This window comes from Hesperophylax consimilis, chromosome 12 (genome assembly GCF_061612785.1).
Source record: "Hesperophylax consimilis isolate HC1 chromosome 12, BYU_Hcon_1.0, whole genome shotgun sequence".
Classification (NCBI taxonomy): Eukaryota; Metazoa; Arthropoda; class Insecta; order Trichoptera; family Limnephilidae; genus Hesperophylax; species Hesperophylax consimilis.
This window is the reverse complement of record NC_142847.1, coordinates 23,566,956-23,585,940: the sequence shown is the minus strand read 5'-3', so window position 1 is coordinate 23,585,940 and position 18,985 is coordinate 23,566,956. Positions and strand designations below refer to the sequence as shown.

Genomic DNA, 18,985 nt, shown 5'->3' with positions numbered 1-18,985 from the left:
CAGTCGCTTATTGTCTCTGAAGTCAAATATCTGAGGCCATTGTTTAGCACAGTTCAAGTGTACATTACATATAATTTTACATAGTTTTCTTACTTTATTATGTAGAGTTTCTATTATATTTTTATATTAGCTAGATTTGTTTGTCTTCAATATTTGATTTTATTCTGTCCCCACTAATAACTACTATTCAGTGTCCGCCTTCAGTTCTTACTTGTCTGTTCTTAGAAACAATAAACAAATGTCCGCTGTACTAAAGCAACCCTGTGAACTAACTTACTATTTTATTATTATTGTGTTGTTATATTTGTGTAGAGCATGGCTATTATAAAGTGTGGTATTTACCCTGGTTAGGAAACACACGGGAGAGACCCCCTATGCTTGCACGTTCTGCCCCAAATCATTCAGCAGGAAAGAGCATTTGACTAACCATATCAGGTATGATTTTCTTCTCTTTTGAATCAATCTCCATTTCTCCCAGAGACAGTCTTTGGTTAGCAGCCAAATTCTATTTTTCCAACCATTTGTACTAAAGCTCTTCCTGTTTTTTTTTATTCACCGGTAATAATTTTTTTTACTCCGTTTTTTTATTTTTTTTTTCCTAATAAATATGGTATCCCCGTGTGTACACTTGTTAAAAAAGATTTTTGTAAACTAAAGATTGTCTCTGTAGCATAATTTTTATGTTTACATACATATTTAATTTTTAAGTTATATTTTCTTATTTAGCTCCTTCTCTTTCCTGTTGTTTTCCAAAATCACAAATAAAACATTTTATACTGCCATATTTATTTAGTACACATTTTTGCTGTCAACTATTGTGTGTATGATTCAACCTAATCTAATAATACATTAACTAGAGGAATACCATTTTTTACATTAAATTCATAACATTACTAACATCATAATTAAAATTGTATGACGAATATCACAGTACAAATGATGAATATCTAACATTAACAAATTTGATCAAATTCTATTCATAAATTATTGAGTGTTATTTTTCATTACATGTGATTCTAAATTACCTCAGCACATATTATTATTCTGGGCTGATCTAACATTTTCAAAAAATTGTATTCGACATGAGTGATTTCATCCACAAACTGTAAACCCATGTAGACCTTTAACCTTCCAGAGGCGTGTCAATGACACGCCTTAGGCTCATATCGGGTTAAATTGATTCACAAACTGTATCTCGGTACAGTTGTAGCACTTTTGGTAGATGTACAAGTAGAGGTGTAAATATCTTTATATTAGTTGTTAATGGTACTGTTTATCAAAAAGGAAACACACGGGCGAGACTCCGTACAGCTGTACGTACTGCACCAAGTCTTTCGGGCGGAAGGAGCATCTGAATATTCACATCAGGTAAAATGTTGTATTGATATACTCTTTCTCCCTTCACAACTAGCTTAAGAAAAGAAACACAAATCAACGTGATTATGATGTTGAAAGGGGTAGTCCATCACAGTTCGGGCATAATCGAGATACTGACTTGTGCAGATTATTATAGACTCAAACACAAATTAACATGTTTTTCATCTTAGGAAGTAGGTTATACACCAGTTTTTTTTAAATTTATTCATCTAATTTAATTAAGGACCGGTTGTTTCGGAGAATTTGAACAATTCATCAAATTTCAATGTTAATTTGCGAGTTCTGTGAAAGTCCTATTCAAGTTCTGATATAATATCATTATAGGCTAGTTGCTTGACAAAACTGAAATAATAACAGAACTAGAAAATATCTTTCACAGAACTCGCAAATTAACGTTGAAATATCAAGAATTGTTAAAATTCTCCGAAACAACCCGTCCTAACTCTATGTTTAGTCTTTTTATACGGTAACCAGGGTTTCCAAATGGTGATGGATCGTTCATGCACGCCAAGGCGGGGCCGCAATGCCAAAGTTGTTTGCAAAGTTTACTGTCTAACTAAATTAAATTACTTTTTTTTTTTTTTTTTGATATAATAATTCCATACTCAAATTAATTTAACGGTGGAATTTGTTAACCCTTCAATTCACATTTTACACTTTTCATAACTGGGCCAATTATCTACGTGCCATCTGTTCACATGACTGATTTATCGGATTCAAACCCTCTTCATGTTCTTTTTCAATCATATCTAGTTGAGAATCCCCAAATGATTTCAATTTTAGCTTGAATATCTTCAATGATTTGAGTGAATGAGAATTTCCTTCCAAAATATCAATTGGTAATTTTTTATTCCATTAATTTAATAACTTCGATAGTCGTCACCTTCTTGATCAGAATTACCTAATTTGTCTACACTTTCATTCCAATCTACCAATAAATTCAATATTTGTTCCTCATTACATCCACGGTTTGCCATGAATATTTACTGTCACTGACGCCCACTGTAGATAATCTGCTACATACCGTTTTGTCCAAAAAACAACCATTCTATAAAGTATAATACAATAAAATCATTTTTATGTTAATAGATTTATATAAATACCTACCGAAATCACTAAACAAACACCAGCCTACCCACACTTTTGGCAGATTGCATAAGAACTTGTCTTTTGTTTCGGTTTGACAAGTTTCCCGTGATATGGCCGTTTATGGAACTAAATTGTATAGGCTGGTATGTAAATGTTATAATACAGCTGACTAGAGCCAAGTGACTAGAGTTTATTAAAAGGAAAAATACCAATTTTGGTAGTATGTAGCTGATTGTCTACAATGGGCAGTGAAGAGTTAATCCCGCCAAAACATTGCAACATTACACATACACATTGAGGTCCACACTGTATTATCCATATACCTACGTAGCTTACAGTCGGAACACGCTGTGGCAATTTGAGTCGCATTATTTGCTAATAGCATCAATTTTACCATTTTAAATTTAACAAAACCTTAAATGTCAGGAGATAATACAAATTATTAAACTATCGTCCCGGTGTGTAAAAAATACAATCTAAGAAATTTTACGTAACAAATGGTAAACACGATCTTGATCCGTTTTATGACATATAATACAAACGTGACATTACATTGACATGTTTTTAAATAGTTTTATGTATAATGGACACTTATGAAGATCAGTCACTTAATTAAAGTTAAAACAATCGATAAATCTAAAAGACAACCACAAAGCATACACAAACTACATGAGACAAAACTGTATAGTAAAAAAAAAAAATTTTCTCTCAAATTCCTTATTATAGTAATTATGGGTTATTAAAGTTTGAAAAGTATAAAAAAATTATTTGAGTCTAATAATCTGGACGCGTCTGTACATATTGGTTTCCGTAACAATTTTTCAATCAGAATAATGATGTTTGAAATGAATCAGTCAGATTACCAACATTTGGATGTCAAACAAAACAACTAAGATTGAGGCAGTCAGCTCTCTATTTCCTAAGTTTGACTACTAATAGAACAGTCGTATTGTATCGCAATGATTAATTTAACATCATTTAATTATTTCTACTACTAATTTTAAAACTCTTCATTTCACTCTGGATATCTCGATTGTGTCTTGAACTTAAACTGTCGTTTTTCTCAGTCTGCTTGTAAAATGTGTATGATGGCGTGGTACAAGCACCCATTTGATTAATTGAGCTTTCATTGCGGAACTAGTAAAACCTCTAATAACTTATCGGACAATTTAGTGAAAAACCCTTTTCTATTGAATAAACCTCTGGGTCTGAAAAGTTGAAATAATTAATCCTCACATTAGTAGTTTTAACAGTCCAGCGATAAAATGTATTCTGAAAATAGGAAATGCAAGATAAAGCATTTGTACTGTTATAAAATGATCTCCATTTGAAATGGGTTAGTTCTGAATGGTAAATGAATCTGTTTTATTTTCACAAGAGCTCAATAATAATGACATATTTAAAATTTGGTTTTGCTGCATTAATCTAATTAATAATTTAAGTACATTACGCACCATATTACAGTACCGTATCCCTGTTCATATTGATTGTGCATTGGTAAATAACATCAGACCCTTTCTGGTGAATAAAGGCTTGCCCATGCATCAAAGCAAGTTGTGGATATGATCCTTTCTTCAGTTCTAATAATTAATAATAATATTGGTTTGGGTATCAAAGATAAAAGAGAGTGGCAAACAGTTTAAGCAGGGATTCAGTACTGTAAAAGTGTTAAGTGTGGCTTGTTTGCCATAATGGCGGACTGACTGACTGGGCATAGAGTTAATGTGCGATGTGTTGCGGTGTTTGTTAGGAAGCACACGGGAGAGACCCCGTTCAGCTGCACTTACTGCCCCAAGTCCTTCAGCAGAAAAGAGCATCTGACCAATCATGTCAGGTGAGAGAAAGCTTATGGATAAACAAACCCTCTGTACATATTAATAATGTTACTTTTACCTCTTCTGCTCTCCTGTCGCCTTCATTTCTTCCTTGTTCACATTTCATAGTCATTTGCTTTGTATCCGTCAATATTAGTTTAATGATACGAATCATTGATACAGAATCTCTAGTTTCCCTGTACCAAATCTCCTCCACTGAAACGCTAATACAACCAGCGGAGTATTAGCGTTTCAAGACATATCAAGACTCGAATTCTAATAAAGTATACTTTTAAATTGATAGTTTGTAATTGTGTCTCTTCTATTATAATCTCTTACTGTAAAATATCTCTTAACTATAATTCCCTCTGTACTCTCCAATCTCACGCTTTTATTTCTTCACCTCTTTCTTTGTCTTTAAAATCTATCAAGTTACTATTCGTCATAGTTTTAGCTATGCGTATAATCTTCCCAAATATGCTTTTATATAACATAGCATTATTACTATCTAACATGTAATAGCGGGTAAAGTCTTGGCACTAACATAACCTAACCTAGAACTGTGACTATTGTTGTGAAAGCAAAGGAGGTTAAAATGATTATTTGTGGCAAAGGAAACACACGGGCGAGACGCCGTACAGCTGTACCTTTTGCACCAAGTCTTTTGGCAGGAAGGAACACCTCACCAACCACATCAGGTGAATTATCCCATATCATCTTTTCTGCTGAAGCTACAAACACCCAGTTGACTCTTCGTTTCCCAAAACAAACAAACATTACGTCGGTGAAGTTTTAATACATTGGCCCTTTCTTCACATCCACTTTAACTTCCACGCACATTAAATGCACCAATGCATATTATTATAGTTAAAATATCCTTTCTTCTAGAAGCCGCCAATGGCTTGCTCTTAGAATCATGTGTAATAGATGTGAAAAGCATAACTATTTGAAACAATAATCATGAAAGAAAACTTTAACTCTATACCCCCCATTATTGTCTTCCTTTTTATTGTAAAATCAGAAACCTTTTTGCAATTTTTCATTACTTTCTGGCCTAGTGGTGACATTGTCAAATTATTTCTGATGCCTAATGTGTTAAAAATTTAAGCTATTAATATTCACATAGAAATTACACTAAAACTCACTACACCGCTGTTTAAAATATAGCTTGTGTTGCATTCTCAATTGGTGTTATTAGAACTTCACCTACGAAAAGTCCTTTGATATAATATGTACAACTGCACACAAGCTAAACACATTGCCGTTTCTCTTGCTAAACACCTTACCGCGGTTAAATTTTTCTTTATACTAATTTATGGTTTGTTTTCAAAATCAAACTTTTTATTTTAAATTTAACTTTGTTGAATTTGTCCCATCTCTTTGTACATTAACAACATAATATTTAACACATTCTGTAACCAGATAAACTAAATTTCAAATAAACACAGTTATTATTCTTGGAAGATACTTAGTACAACAAAACAGCTCTTTGTGGAAACAAACAATTATTTTGAAAATTCAATAGTAAAGTGGTAGCAACTAGAAAATTGTTTATGTCTGTGGATAATCTAGGGTCAACTGTTATTTTTAATTATTTATTAGAAACTTACCTTATATATTTGAATCGCAATGTTTTAAATTCATCAAAAAGCTTTATTTGCCTTTAATTATTATGATGTATTAAATTTCCAGAACACCTGGAAAAATATTATTATTTTTATTATAATGACCTCTTCAGTAGTACAATTGAATCATGGAGATGTCACCTAAAACTCTTTGGAACACTTTGAATATACCTTTTATACTAAATATCGACAAGAAATTATTCTTCTGATATTAAAAATGTTAATAATTTATTTTCTTTTTACTTCAAATACGCTTTGTAAATTTATCAAAACCGGCAGAAATTTCCAGAGCAGGTTTTGCATCTCCACAACATAATTTGTTTTTATTTAATTTTTAGCCATTAATTTCTACATTGAAGTTCACAAATGTCTAATTTATTATTTATTTGTCTTTAGATTGAGGGGTAGTTTGTTTGATTCCTGCTAATAAATTTTGTCTAATATCTGAGTGTATATTGTCACATTCAATGGACTTTGTATAGTAATTATACATCCCATTAATATGAATATTTTATTTTATTATCATTACATTATTTATTTTTGTTTTCAGGAAACATACTGGGGAGACCCCATACAGCTGTACCTTCTGCTCCAAGTCCTTCAGCAGGAAGGAACACTTAAATAACCACATCAGGTGAGAACACCCTTCAACTGTTACCCGCGATAATGTCTTATTTCAGTTCTTATACTTATTCACCATATTTCTAAATTCCGGCTTAAGTTGACTGGTGACTTTGTGAATGTGTGGCGATGGCTGTTTTTTTTTTAAATGGATAAAGATATATTGTGTATTCATAATAATGGCTGGTATTACTTTTCACGTGCTACGCCTCTACATTGTCTACTCTTCAAGTGAGGCATTAATGTAATTTTTATGTGAAATATGTTTTCATCCCCGCAGATCCATCCCTCGAACAATACATTTCCATTACTTTCCGCAAGTCTACTCTTCCCATCGTTTTATCATTTCCACCCTTAACTTCCATTTTCCTTCCATTTGACATCTTTCGGTCCATCTATTCTATCCATCAAAACACATGATTTGATTTTGTTGTACTTTAAAAATACAACCTTTTATCATTAGATGGAAAATCTTAAAGAAAATAGCTACCATAATTCCACGTTTTATAAATAGAACATATCATGAAGAAAAATTTGATCTTCAAGAGGAATATTATCATCATTTTCTTTGCTTTTTACCTTAATCTGATTGATTAAAAATAAAAAAATGGTTAATTTTGGGTAAGAGTCCGCTGGCCAAAGATATGTTTGATAATAATTTGAACTTTGCTAGACAAGGATAAAAGCCAAGAGCTTTTCATGGGAATGTGTTGAAATTTGTGCTAAATGGCTGTTTTTTTTATAGAGATTCTCTGAAATGTAGACTGAATGCTATTGTGAATCTGATGTTGTGAACTTGTCTATATAGAATTAGCATTAACATAATATTTGGCCATAAATCGTATAACATATAAATAGCTAAAACATGGTATTTATTGGCATAAAGGAGGCACACGGGGGAATCTCCTTACGTCTGCTCCTTCTGTGCCAAGGCTTTCACTCGCAAGGAGCACCTCACCAACCACGTCAGGTGAGGGCCAACAAACACCACTAACATACATACCTGCAATCATCTCATCATCAGCTCATCCTTCTCCAGCAACCAACCCCCCTCATCCCTCATCCATCAGCCATCACTGTATTATTTACCATAAAGCAGATTTGATCTTTATTGCCCCCAACGAAGCTTGTGTTCCAATGTAGCATTGGTTTTTAGTTTGTAGACAAGTATTTGACAATAATAGTATGTTGTGTTAACCTTATTTCTTGCAGGAAGTATTAACTACTTTAGTTACCCTAAACACAAATTGTAATGTTAGATATCTAAAAACTAATAATCACATATCTGTGATTGTGTTGCTAAAATATCACAAAGAATTTATCCTATTTTTACCATGCCCGGTACACATTGACCTCAGAATGGGAAGACCAAAAGTCAGCTAATTAGAATCATGAAAAGTAATTTCTTAATGTATGTGGGTTTTCTTTGGAAATTCTAACTATGGATATGTACATATTTAGAGGTACCACGCTGAAAGCTGTTCTGCAAAACCCGGAATTTCTTTTCTCTGAAGGTGTTTACCTTTAGATACCATTAACTCTGAACTGATTGACAATGTCCTGAACACTATTACAGCTTTATGGAAATCGAGAGACAATTGATAATAGAATCAAGGGAGATGGGCCATGAACCATTATTAGTATGAATCTGCTTGTGTCGCCTACATCGTTAACCAATACTACTACAAATCGCATCTACGCATAGAGGTGCCCCGCAATTGTTTCTGCCTACACACCAAACTTCCATTGGCTCTTCCACTCTGATAGCCTGCAGTTTGTTTGTAGCTCGACTACAGTCGACATACTTCCGTGCCCTATCTCCCTCTGTTTCTATTATCTTTGGTGTCGCTAAAGCAAATCCTGTGTTATTTCACATCATAGGTTGTAAATGCACATGATATAGAGAATTTTAATGGATTTCATGTGGTGGCAAGTCTGTATATCTCTTTGCACCCCTTAAAATAATCCTACACTTGTCCAGTTCAGAATTGAACTGTCACAAATCCATCGGTGGTCAGACGAATGAAGGTGTAGGCTTGCACGCCAAGTCTTTAACAACGTTGTTTCCCAGGATTCACACGGGCCAATCGCCCCACCGCTGCGAGTTCTGCCAAAAGACATTCACGCGCAAGGAACATCTCACCAACCACCTGCGCCAGCACACGGGTGACACTCCGCACTGCTGCAATGTGTGCACCAAACCCTTCACGCGCAAGGAACACCTCATTGCGCACATGAGGTACGGCTCACCACATATTGTTTTAGGGTTATGTTTGAAAATTAGCTTCATTAAAATGTTTTCATTCTTTTGGTTTTTATAATATTCTTATTTCAACCCAACCCTCACTAATGGTAACGGTAGTCATATATGCACACACAAGTACCCATCTCCGCCATCCCATCAACTCTGCGACATCAGTTGCACTACATTCGCATCTACTACTCGTTTGTCAGAAATGACGTCCAACCATGATTTCACTGTTAAATTTTTTCTGGAGGTGGGAAAATATCCACATTAATTTACCAGAATAAGTTAGAAAGGATTTAGCGGAGAAGGTATGGATCGAAGTTGGAAAGAAAGGTCCATTTGACATCATTCTCGTGTAATTAATTCCTTGGCGGCCGCGAATGCCCTACATTTGCTGTGTGGGTGAACCCAAAATCTTTTAGATAATTTTTTTATACTTGTAAAAATAAAGTCTTTGTCGCTAGATTCACTTGACAGCTTTAAAGAGTAGCATATTGGGATGGTTCTAGTGATTGCATCACAGTCACGTAGCTTGTAAGTATCTCCATATATTAGTGTTGCAAATGAAAATAGCATTCTCATTTAATTGGCTTTTAGGCTCGATTGTTTCTTCCGTGGTTGAACTCTATGGTCTTTTGGTTAAAACTAATACTTTCCCCAAGATCTAAAACCTTTTGTTTTAAGGGATTGTAATTTTTTATTTAATTTTATGTTTGGAATTTTGAGTGTGTTTTGTGAATGATCACAGGTTTTAATCACTGCAAGCTATACCACGGATGAAAAAAACAAGACTTACAAACCAATGATAAATATGTAATGACATAAAATTGTCACTCAGGAATTTTCATATTTCACTTCATTATAATTAAATTGATTAATCTCCTCAACATTTGTTAGAAACGATCTAGAGTGGTTTGCAGATGAAGCTCTCAATTTTCAATGTCGTAGAAAATTATTTCAAATATATTTGTAATACTGCTTTTTTTACATTAGTTTTTTTTTTATTTCTTACTAGATTCCATGTCCATTTTGAGGATAAGAAATTACAAAGGTATACATTATAACATTATGTATTATATTGTAAGGATAATCATCATTTTATTTCACAAGCTTTTTAATATGTGAATAAATTCCTCCGCCATAACACAGTGATATCCCTAAAATGGCAGGCAAAATAATGCTAATGTAACAACCTTATTTTTCATGTAATTAAAAACAATAAGAGACCCAGCAGGTAACAGTGAATTGACTGTATAAATTATTATTCGGATAAGTAAAACAATTGAGTTATGTTTTTCTTGTCAGATTCAGGAGTCAAACATAACCTCACATAAAAATATGTTCTAAAATCAGCGAACTCGGTGTTGCCATGGTAATGGCAAAAAATTGTTTCAGTTTATTTTATCATTGATAATTTATCAAATGTATTTAATATGTTGTTTGTATATTCGTTTCTATACCCGTACCCATGCCCTTACACCTGTACTTAGCATGTCTTTTTTTTTTCAGCCGTTCCCACACGGGAGACAGACCCTTTGCTTGTGAGGAATGCGGAAAGACCTTCCCTCTCAAGGGAAATCTGCTGTTCCACCAGCGCTCGCACAACAAGGGGGCGGCGGCGGCCCGCCCCTACCGCTGCGATCTGTGCCCTAAAGACTTCACCTGCAAGGGTAAGAGGCCATAATCTAATGGATTCTATAAACAGTTTACTTACGTGGTTATTGGAGTGATAGTGGACCATATTTCAACAGTTTGATAACTGTAACTGTTAGCTTTATTCTGGGACCTCCAATGACCTTCTAACAACTTGTAATGGCAGTGATGTCACACATTCCTTGAATTTTATGCTGTGGTAAAGCATTGATAAATGTTTTGAGAAGCTATAGCAGGTGTACGGTTGCACTTCAACTCTAAACATAATGCTCGTGTAGACGATCGCGCTGATCCATCGCCTTTTCGTTTTTGACACAAATAGGTGACAGCAGTTTTTATTTAATGGGTTGTGTAATAGATTTACTCAACAACAGGATTCGCTTGACGATGGTGTGCCGTCCACAATTCACTAAATGTCTTTTGTAGCATTGCTATAATTTAGTTTGGTTTGTTTTCCCAGGTCACCTGGTGTCCCACCGGCGCTCGCACACAGGCGAACGCCCCCACAGTTGCGAGCAGTGCGGCAAGACCTTTGTGGAGAAGGGCAACATGCTGCGCCACATGCGCAAGCACGAGGCGGAGGCCGGCGGCGGCGTGGAGCAGCACGTGGTGGTGGTGGTGGGTGAGGAGGGTCCGCCGCCGCCCCCGCTGTCCCAGCCCCCCTCACAGCCGCCCCCGCTCCTGGCGCAGCAGCAGCCCCCGCCTCTCATGCACATGACGGGACAGGTCAGTACACAGTCAGGATACTGGCGGGTTTATGACACGCAAGTGGATCACGGAATTTGCGCAAAAAGAAGTTATCCATGAACTACAACCTTTCTAGGTCTGAAGGGAAAAATCATCATTACCTGCCCCGGATTTACCTTCACTTTGACTTACAAGCTACACTTACAGAAGTTCCTCTCGCAGACCTGTAATTTAGGACACTCAAGTTCAGCTTATTGTTAATTCAATATTATTGTTAAAAACACATTGAAATTAATAATTTTGTAATGTTTTTGAAATTAATAAACAAATTGAATTGAATTCAACACCAAACTTTACAAGTTTTCTTCATTCACTTGATTGACGATTCGTGTCTTCTTGAAATTTTAAAGATAACCATTTACGCCGATTCTTATCCTGTTTCAGCATTTGATCAGCCATTAGGCATAGCTGCAAATCATAGGCAGTTAACGGGACTGTTAAAATGTCAAGAATTTAACATGGCATTAGTCTTCCATCTAATGTGACATTAAATCAAACAACCCAACCTAGAAATTTAACGTGGTGCATTTTCATCTTCAATTATTTTGTGTTTTTCTTTCACCAGGTGATAACGGAGGCAGGAGTAGCCCCTCGCACCGTGCTGCATCATCAGCAGCAGGGCCAGCAGGCCGCCATGCCCCACCACCCCGTAGTGGTCAACTACTAGACACACCCACCAGACCAGAGACGTCAAGTCTCGAGGTGGATAAAGGCCTACAAGACAATACTAATCTTCTCCATCAGCTTGCCCTGAAGACGAAGATGGAAAAGTTTAGGCCAGAGGAATTTGATAATCTGATCTCAACACGCAATATTGACACTGGACCACCAATCACACAGGATTATCCAGCTGATTTAATCATCTTTAAAAGATATTGACTTGTTTTTCTCTCATCTCAGCTGCTACTTGGCATTCTTTATCACTATTCATCAACACCCAAGTGATCTCATATCATCATTGTGTGTGAATTAAATAATTGATACTCGTAGTTTCAACAGTGGCGGATGTATCGTGAGATTCCTAACAGTTTGTGGAATTGTCTTGTATTTCTGTGGAGCCATTCTAAAAGATATATAAATATAATTAAATGCGCTAAAGATGGTGGTGGACACTACCCGCATTAGGTACCTAAAAGACTATCAAAAAATATATCATTGCATTCTTATTTTTGTACCACCCAGTGAAACCTCTTTTTTTTTGTTTTATACACAGTATGTTTTGAAAAGAGTATTTTGATAAATTATTATTGTCTTTTGGAAATGTTAACTTTAATAATAATAATTTAGATTAACCTTAGCGTACAATGCGATGCAGAATACATGTTTAATTGGTGTGAAAGTTAGTAATCCATGCATGTGAGAGGAGTTGTATATTAGTAGAGGTTTCACTGTATCACATTGCGAATAGAGTTCTTGAATAACATAGTCACTAGCCGCCGTGCAAGAACTAGGATGCAGATAACTATTTTACTAAATAAATCACTAACGATTCCTATCTGAATGTCTGGAATGGAAGTCTATGGATCTTGTTATATAGGTCTGTTACGTAGAGCCGTCAGCATTAATATGGAATTTAAATGACCAATTACAGTGAGAGTGTTTGTACTGGAATCACGCATCAGAATTAGATGTTAGTATAAGTGTTGAATGTAAACTCTTCCCATAGAAAGAAGTGAGAGGATGCTCTTTATATAATAGGGAACATTACAATGTTGCAAACCTCCAGTGAAACTATGATATTTTTTCTAGTGTCATGATTGTTAGAGAAATAAATTTGTATATTTATTTAATGTATAAAAAGAAAAACTATAGGTGTATGATAAATTAAGATGAAATAATTTTATTTGCAAATTCATCGAGTAGGTTGATTTTTAGGTCTGAAAATTATATTGTACATTGACATAGATTTTTAGAGACATAAACAGTTCCCAGTTACCGCACTAAGGATGGAACAATTATATCGCTTTATTATAATCCTTTTATAGTCCTGCCGATGAAACATCGGTACATCTCAGCGTGTATTGTTTCATCCAGGTGAATGAGAAATACATGTGCATAATCGGGTATTTTTGGCACAACCCTAATAATCATTTCTTGCCATTTTTTTACTATTACATCTGACAAATCTTAGCAGACAGTCTGGAGGGCTGAATTTACAGAAACATGTGATAATTGAATACACTATAATAATATGTTATGTGCCATTTGGCTGCCACACTCGTATGTTAATAATATTTATCAATAAATTCTTAAGGAGCTTTTGTAAATAAAATGTTATACTTCTTTTCCTATTCTTTCTGCTGAACATTTCTCTTTTCTATCGTTGCATTATGTAGTATTTTTTATTCAGCCATTTCTTTACTTCTGACGATACGTCTTTTATTACATACTTTTGAATTATACCATTGTTTTAAATTTCGCAATAGTATTTTTTTTAAATTAAATATCAATCTACCTATGAAGTGGAGAAATTTCTATCCACTGGACATTTGCCTCAAGTCCAATGGTTGGTTGCCACTAAATTGTTCAGGAAAGAAAAATTACTTTAAAGTAATGAATTGGTTTACAATGAATTTTTTTTACTATATAAAGGATTCTATCTGAACATTTTGACCTAACTCGAGGGTTTGAAGTCAAACAACGTTATCTACATACATATATATATATATAGTATAAACAAATAATTTGAGGACTTAAAGTCAAACAATGTAACCTACAAAAAGTGCTAGTACTAATTATAATAACCAATAATTATTGGTATGTCTTGTAGATAACATTATTTGACTTTAAGGCTGGAATTATTTGCTTGTTTTTGTGGATAAAGTTGTTTGACTTTAACCGTTTGGGTGCCAATCGTCGATTTTCGTCGATTCGTGTTTAAACGAAGATTGCCGATCGTCGATTTCCGTCGATTGCGTCAGTCGTGTTCTGATTCGCGCGTGCGTCTGTACGTAAAATTCTCATTTTTTCGAAACGCCTGGACTTCGGGATCCTCCTCTGCGTGATTCTAAACCAATATTCTTTAATAAAACACCAAAAAAATCCTTGAAAATTCAAAGAATTTATGGGGTTTTAAAAAAATAATGTTTTTTTGGTGGCATTTTACAAGCAACTGTCTGAATTTTTTGGCACTCAAACGGTTAAACTCTCGTGTTAGGCCAATTTGAAAATTAATAGAACAAGTGTATATTATATGCCTCTGCAGAGTTGACTTAGATTGGGTTGTTTCAACCACTGCCACATTTGATTGATGATCAGTGTAATTTGAACGGTTCCTGTTAAACACTGATTCTCAATAGATTTCAGCTTCTGATCATAGCGTGATTGTTTACTGAATGTGACAGAGTGACCCCCAACAACAATAAATACAAACAAAAACCGAACCTCTGAGGAACAGATATTATGTATCTACCTAAATGTATAATTTTTGGTAACATGCGTGAAAGGTAATTTAATTTTTTAACCTGGCATTTCATTACTAACCATGCACACAAGCAAATTAAATAATAATTGTCTGTTTTTAGATGGTTAAGTTTTGAACTTTAAGTAATATTATATTTATTTTAATCGCTAATTTATTAATCTTTATGTTCTTGCCTTCTGGGTTGCCATGCATTGTATGTATTAATTAATTGGCTTATTATCTTAAAGAATAAGATACAATTTCATAACAACCTAGAAGATGACGACTGTTTCTGAAGGTTGGAAAAACCTGAGAACATTATCTTCACTTTTTTGACTGACATATTTTTTTTTATCTTAAATGATTTCCATTTATGATATTTTTCTCTTGAATTAAGTTGATCAATTATTTTGAGGTGATTTTATTTTCTGGGATTATTTTTACCTTGTATTATGTGTATGAGTAAGCTGTACATACAAACAAATTACAAACTGTTTATTTACTGTGGTCTTTAGGGTTGTTATGATATCTCGTAGCAACCCAGAAAACTGCTGTATTGAAATACTCCGGAAACATTTAAAAAAAATTAAATCGGTTACGATTTTAATTTTTCACCTTGCTGCTAGTCCTATTTTTCTTATTATCCTGAAAATAACGCTAAATAATAATATTTTTAAATAAGCTTGAAGGGAAGGTAATCATGGCATCTATTATTTTATTGACAAATTATTGGCTTTTATACAATGTTTTAGTTCAAACCAGTGGCGGATCGTGACTTTTGTGTGTATTAGAGTGCTAATATTACAAAAAAAAAATATTTTTTTTTTTCGAAAGAAAATTTGAGAAACAGCCAAACCGAAATTTACTGAAAATCTTCATACAAAAAATCGAATTTTTGAACAAAAATAAAAATTCGTTTTCAACAACAACATCATCAACAATGGAATTTTTTGTAATATTAGCACTGTAGTACACACAAAAGTCGCGAGCCGCCAATGGTTCAAACCGACTAGAAAAGTCCATCTTTCATGGGAAAATTGGGATTAAAAATATAAATGGAGCAAAAACATTGCTTTATGTAATTTATGCAAACAATAAATTATATTTTTTTTACATTACATTTAGTTTTTTAAAACTACTACTATAATTTAAATCTAATTCTTTTAATAGAAATTTATATATGCTTTGTAATTTATTTTAAGTAAATTATTGTAATTTTTTTCTAATAATTTCTTGTGGCTGTCATCCACCTACATTGAGATTGTACTTCAATCAAATTTGTATTCTTTATTCCATTGACATCCTTTTTTATAAATAAATACAAATTTAAACTGTATCTGTCTCTTGTTTTATTATATTATTGTACTAGCATTCCGAGTTTTGCATTTATCTATTTATATAAAGGAGAGTGTCTGTGAACTGTGACGGACACCAATCGGGCGGCGTGGATTTGATTTTTATACAAGTCTACAGTTTCATTCTGAGATTGATGAAATTTTGCACACTTGACCTCTAAAATAAGAGGAAGGTGAGTCTCCCATTAGTTTTCTAAAAATTCCGCATAAAGCCAGGGACTTCGGCTAGCTTTAATTATTGTGAAAACCAAATTAAAATTATTCCGAGGTGTGCAAAAAAAAATTTGCATTTTGAAGAATTCCCCCAGTTCTTCCAAACTTTCAAGTTTTTACAAAATTCATATAGGCATCACGAGATAACTAAATTCATAAGCATCTAGAGATAAGTAAATTTATTCATAAGCATCTCTAGATAATTAAATTGACAAAGGCAGTAAAGTAATCAAAGATAATGTAAAAATGTTCTCTCATTTATTAATGTATTTAAAATATTGACATCTTAAAAAATACACACTTCATTTTCGAATATTATATTCGTTACTTCAACAACATCTTCCGTTGAAGTAAGTACAAGTAATAAAATATGAATATATTCACTTACTGGCATTAGTTGGCTTGAAAATTGCCTAAATTATTAGTACGAGATAAACTCGTCTTATAGCAATTTCCAATGACTTCCATTCAGAACGATAATTATTGCGCAACTCGCAAATAATTCGACACAGTTTTTGTAAAAAAAATATATTGCGTGGTATTTTACTGTAGACGACTCCAATTAAGAAGTCTGAAGCCAGCAAATATTACAAATAAGCACAGTTTCTCGTGTGAATGGTACAATTGCTTTCGTAAGTAAGAACATTCACGTGCCCTAGATAAAGTCAATCTGTTACATAAAAATTTGAGAATATGAAATACTAGTTTGTATATAATTTTTTTATACATTTTGTTACAAATTTAAAAAATAAAAACCTCAAAGTTTGCTTCTGTAAATTCAGATATTGACTAATATGCGCAGGGCACGTCAATATTGTACTGATAGCATAATATAATATTTAATTTGTTCAGCACGTTATTCTTAATGACTTATTATTTATGCCTCTAAAGCCACTCGCTCAGGCCGTATTTTCTCCTTGACTTTTGTAGGAGATTCGCTGGGCACATCAGGAAGTTCGTCTTCCATTTCGGCTTCCTCTGGCATTTCTTCCGGAACATCGGGCAGTTTGGTTGTGGATCTGATAATCTCATCGAGTTCAGATTGCACCGCCATTTCATCTTCCTCTGTGAGAGTTCCGCTGAGTAGTTCGTCTATTTCCCTCTGCTTGTCCACTCCCTCTTTGGTCTCTTCTAGTATTTGCTCAATCTCGTCAATGTCGAGCACGGCGTGAACCTTTTTCAATGCAATATTTCCCACCTTCAATCCATCGAGAACCTATAAAATTATATTATTCACATTAGAAAAGGCCAGCTCTTCCTCCTCTCTTTTTTGTATATTTTTCTTTTCACCGTATTTTTTATTTATTACACTTAAAAATAGGTTCCATGATATTTCATCAAAATGACAATTAAACACACCTTTAAAAAGTGATATAGTCATGAAAAAAAAACAATCACTTTTTGTAGGTGTGTTGAACTGTCATTTTGATGAGATAACGGTCACCTTAAAAATAAATCCACTGGCAATGAATGAAACGTTGAACTACTTTTGCGACTTAGGTGTTAACCCGTAAGCTGCAAATCGCATAAATTGTCATTTTCATTAGTTAATATAATGTTAGTGACATCCGGGTTACAATACTATTATTTGATAAAATGACAAAGAGTAAATGGGAGATGACCATCATACAGAAGCTCAATGCTCCCTTCATCATGGCCGCTTACTCCCTTAGATAATAAGTGGTGATAAAATGGCAAAAAGTAAATGGAAGATGATCACCACACATACAGGAGCTCAATGCTCCCTTCATCATTGCCGCTAACTCCATTAGATAATAAGTAAGTAAGTGGTGATAAAATCGGAGTATTCTTATCAATCAGGCAATAATTATGAATAGCAATAAAATCCATACGAAGTCTGAATCATATACTAGATTGTTTGATAAGATAGTAAAATGACTCCAGACAAGCATTTAATATTTCAAAATGTGCACATAGGAGCCAGTTCCAAGAATGTGGCCTTTGAAGGAATGAGAATAGTGAAAACACAAGATAAAATAAATAAGATCTAATACCAAATCGAAAACTAATCTCATTGTGGAACTTAAATTCACAATGAACGGCCGTTGAAATCGGAAACAGAAAATGGAACTGAGGATGTGATTTAGATGTTAATCTTCAGTTCTGAAAACCAAGCAATTCTCATTTGTTGTTATAATCTTCAATCGAATGCAAAATATTACGCTTTTCCAGATATAACAACTTTTACAAGGAATTGCAACAGGCAGACGTTCCATAAAATAATACAACAATAATTACCTGTATCTCAATTTGGGCAAATTCAATATCATGGACTAGAGTTTCTAAATTCTCCAACTGGGAGTCAGTGTTACTAAGCAATTTTTCTTGGTAAAGTTTCTTTCGCAGCAACAACTTCGCCCGGTCCTTTTTTCCATCCGCCAGCAGTCTTCTAGCTAAAAGTCTGTCTTTCTCGAGATTTAGTTCGATTCGTTTCTGATATTGTTTCAGTTTGTCTCGTTGTTGTTTAAGTTGCAGGACAGCTTTGTCCTGTTCCGTGACTCTGCTAACATTTTTTTTGCTTTTACCAAATAATGCACCCATTCTATAACAAAGACAATAGTGTTAAACAAGTTTTTTTTTCTAAGGACTATCCAAAAAGCTGAACTTTTATTTAAATATAACTATAATATATGTATAATAGTTACGCACATATAATATTGAACAATCTTAAGATGATTTAAACCATAGTTCTTTATTAATCGATGGTAAATAAAAGAATTCAACTAATTGCGAATCTATCTTAATTAAAATGCAATGTCACAAAGTTGACAGCAACCCCGGAAATTTATTATTGACAGCTATCAATAGGATAACGTAAT

The 18,985-nt window shown here is 33.9% G+C and overlaps 2 protein-coding genes across 11 annotated transcripts in view; one reads left to right on the top strand and one right to left on the bottom strand.

The window, feature by feature from the left end:
* Positions 1 to 13,907, top strand: part of LOC149419344 (uncharacterized) — a 42,783-nt gene extending 28,876 nt beyond the window's left edge. For 2 of the 10 annotated variants that reach the window (XM_089638239.1, XM_089638234.1), the window contains 10 exons: positions 352 to 435; positions 1,285 to 1,368; positions 4,217 to 4,300; positions 4,895 to 4,978; positions 6,456 to 6,539; positions 7,413 to 7,496; positions 8,598 to 8,765; positions 10,284 to 10,444; positions 10,888 to 11,153; positions 11,740 to 13,907. In XM_089638239.1, coding sequence (XP_089494365.1) covers positions 352 to 435; positions 1,285 to 1,368; positions 4,217 to 4,300; positions 4,895 to 4,978; positions 6,456 to 6,539; positions 7,413 to 7,496; positions 8,598 to 8,765; positions 10,284 to 10,444; positions 10,888 to 11,153; positions 11,740 to 11,841 — 1,201 coding nt within the window. In that variant the 3' untranslated portion in view covers positions 11,842 to 13,907. The remainder of the gene's footprint in view (positions 1 to 351; positions 436 to 1,284; positions 1,369 to 4,216; positions 4,301 to 4,894; positions 4,979 to 6,455; positions 6,540 to 7,412; positions 7,497 to 8,597; positions 8,766 to 10,283; positions 10,445 to 10,887; positions 11,154 to 11,739) is intronic. The other 8 variants (XM_089638237.1, XM_089638238.1, XM_089638236.1 and 5 more) reach the window with 8 other exon arrangements.
* A 2,492-nt stretch (positions 13,908 to 16,399) lies between these two features.
* Positions 16,400 to 18,985, bottom strand: Vps20 (vacuolar protein sorting 20). The gene is made up of 3 exons (XM_089637791.1): positions 18,816 to 18,985; positions 18,405 to 18,708; positions 16,400 to 17,361 (listed from the first exon to the last, which is right to left on the bottom strand). Exons 2-3 carry the CDS (start codon positions 18,705 to 18,707, stop codon positions 17,023 to 17,025), a joined length of 642 nt encoding a protein of 213 aa, XP_089493917.1. The 5' UTR covers position 18,708; positions 18,816 to 18,985; the 3' UTR covers positions 16,400 to 17,022.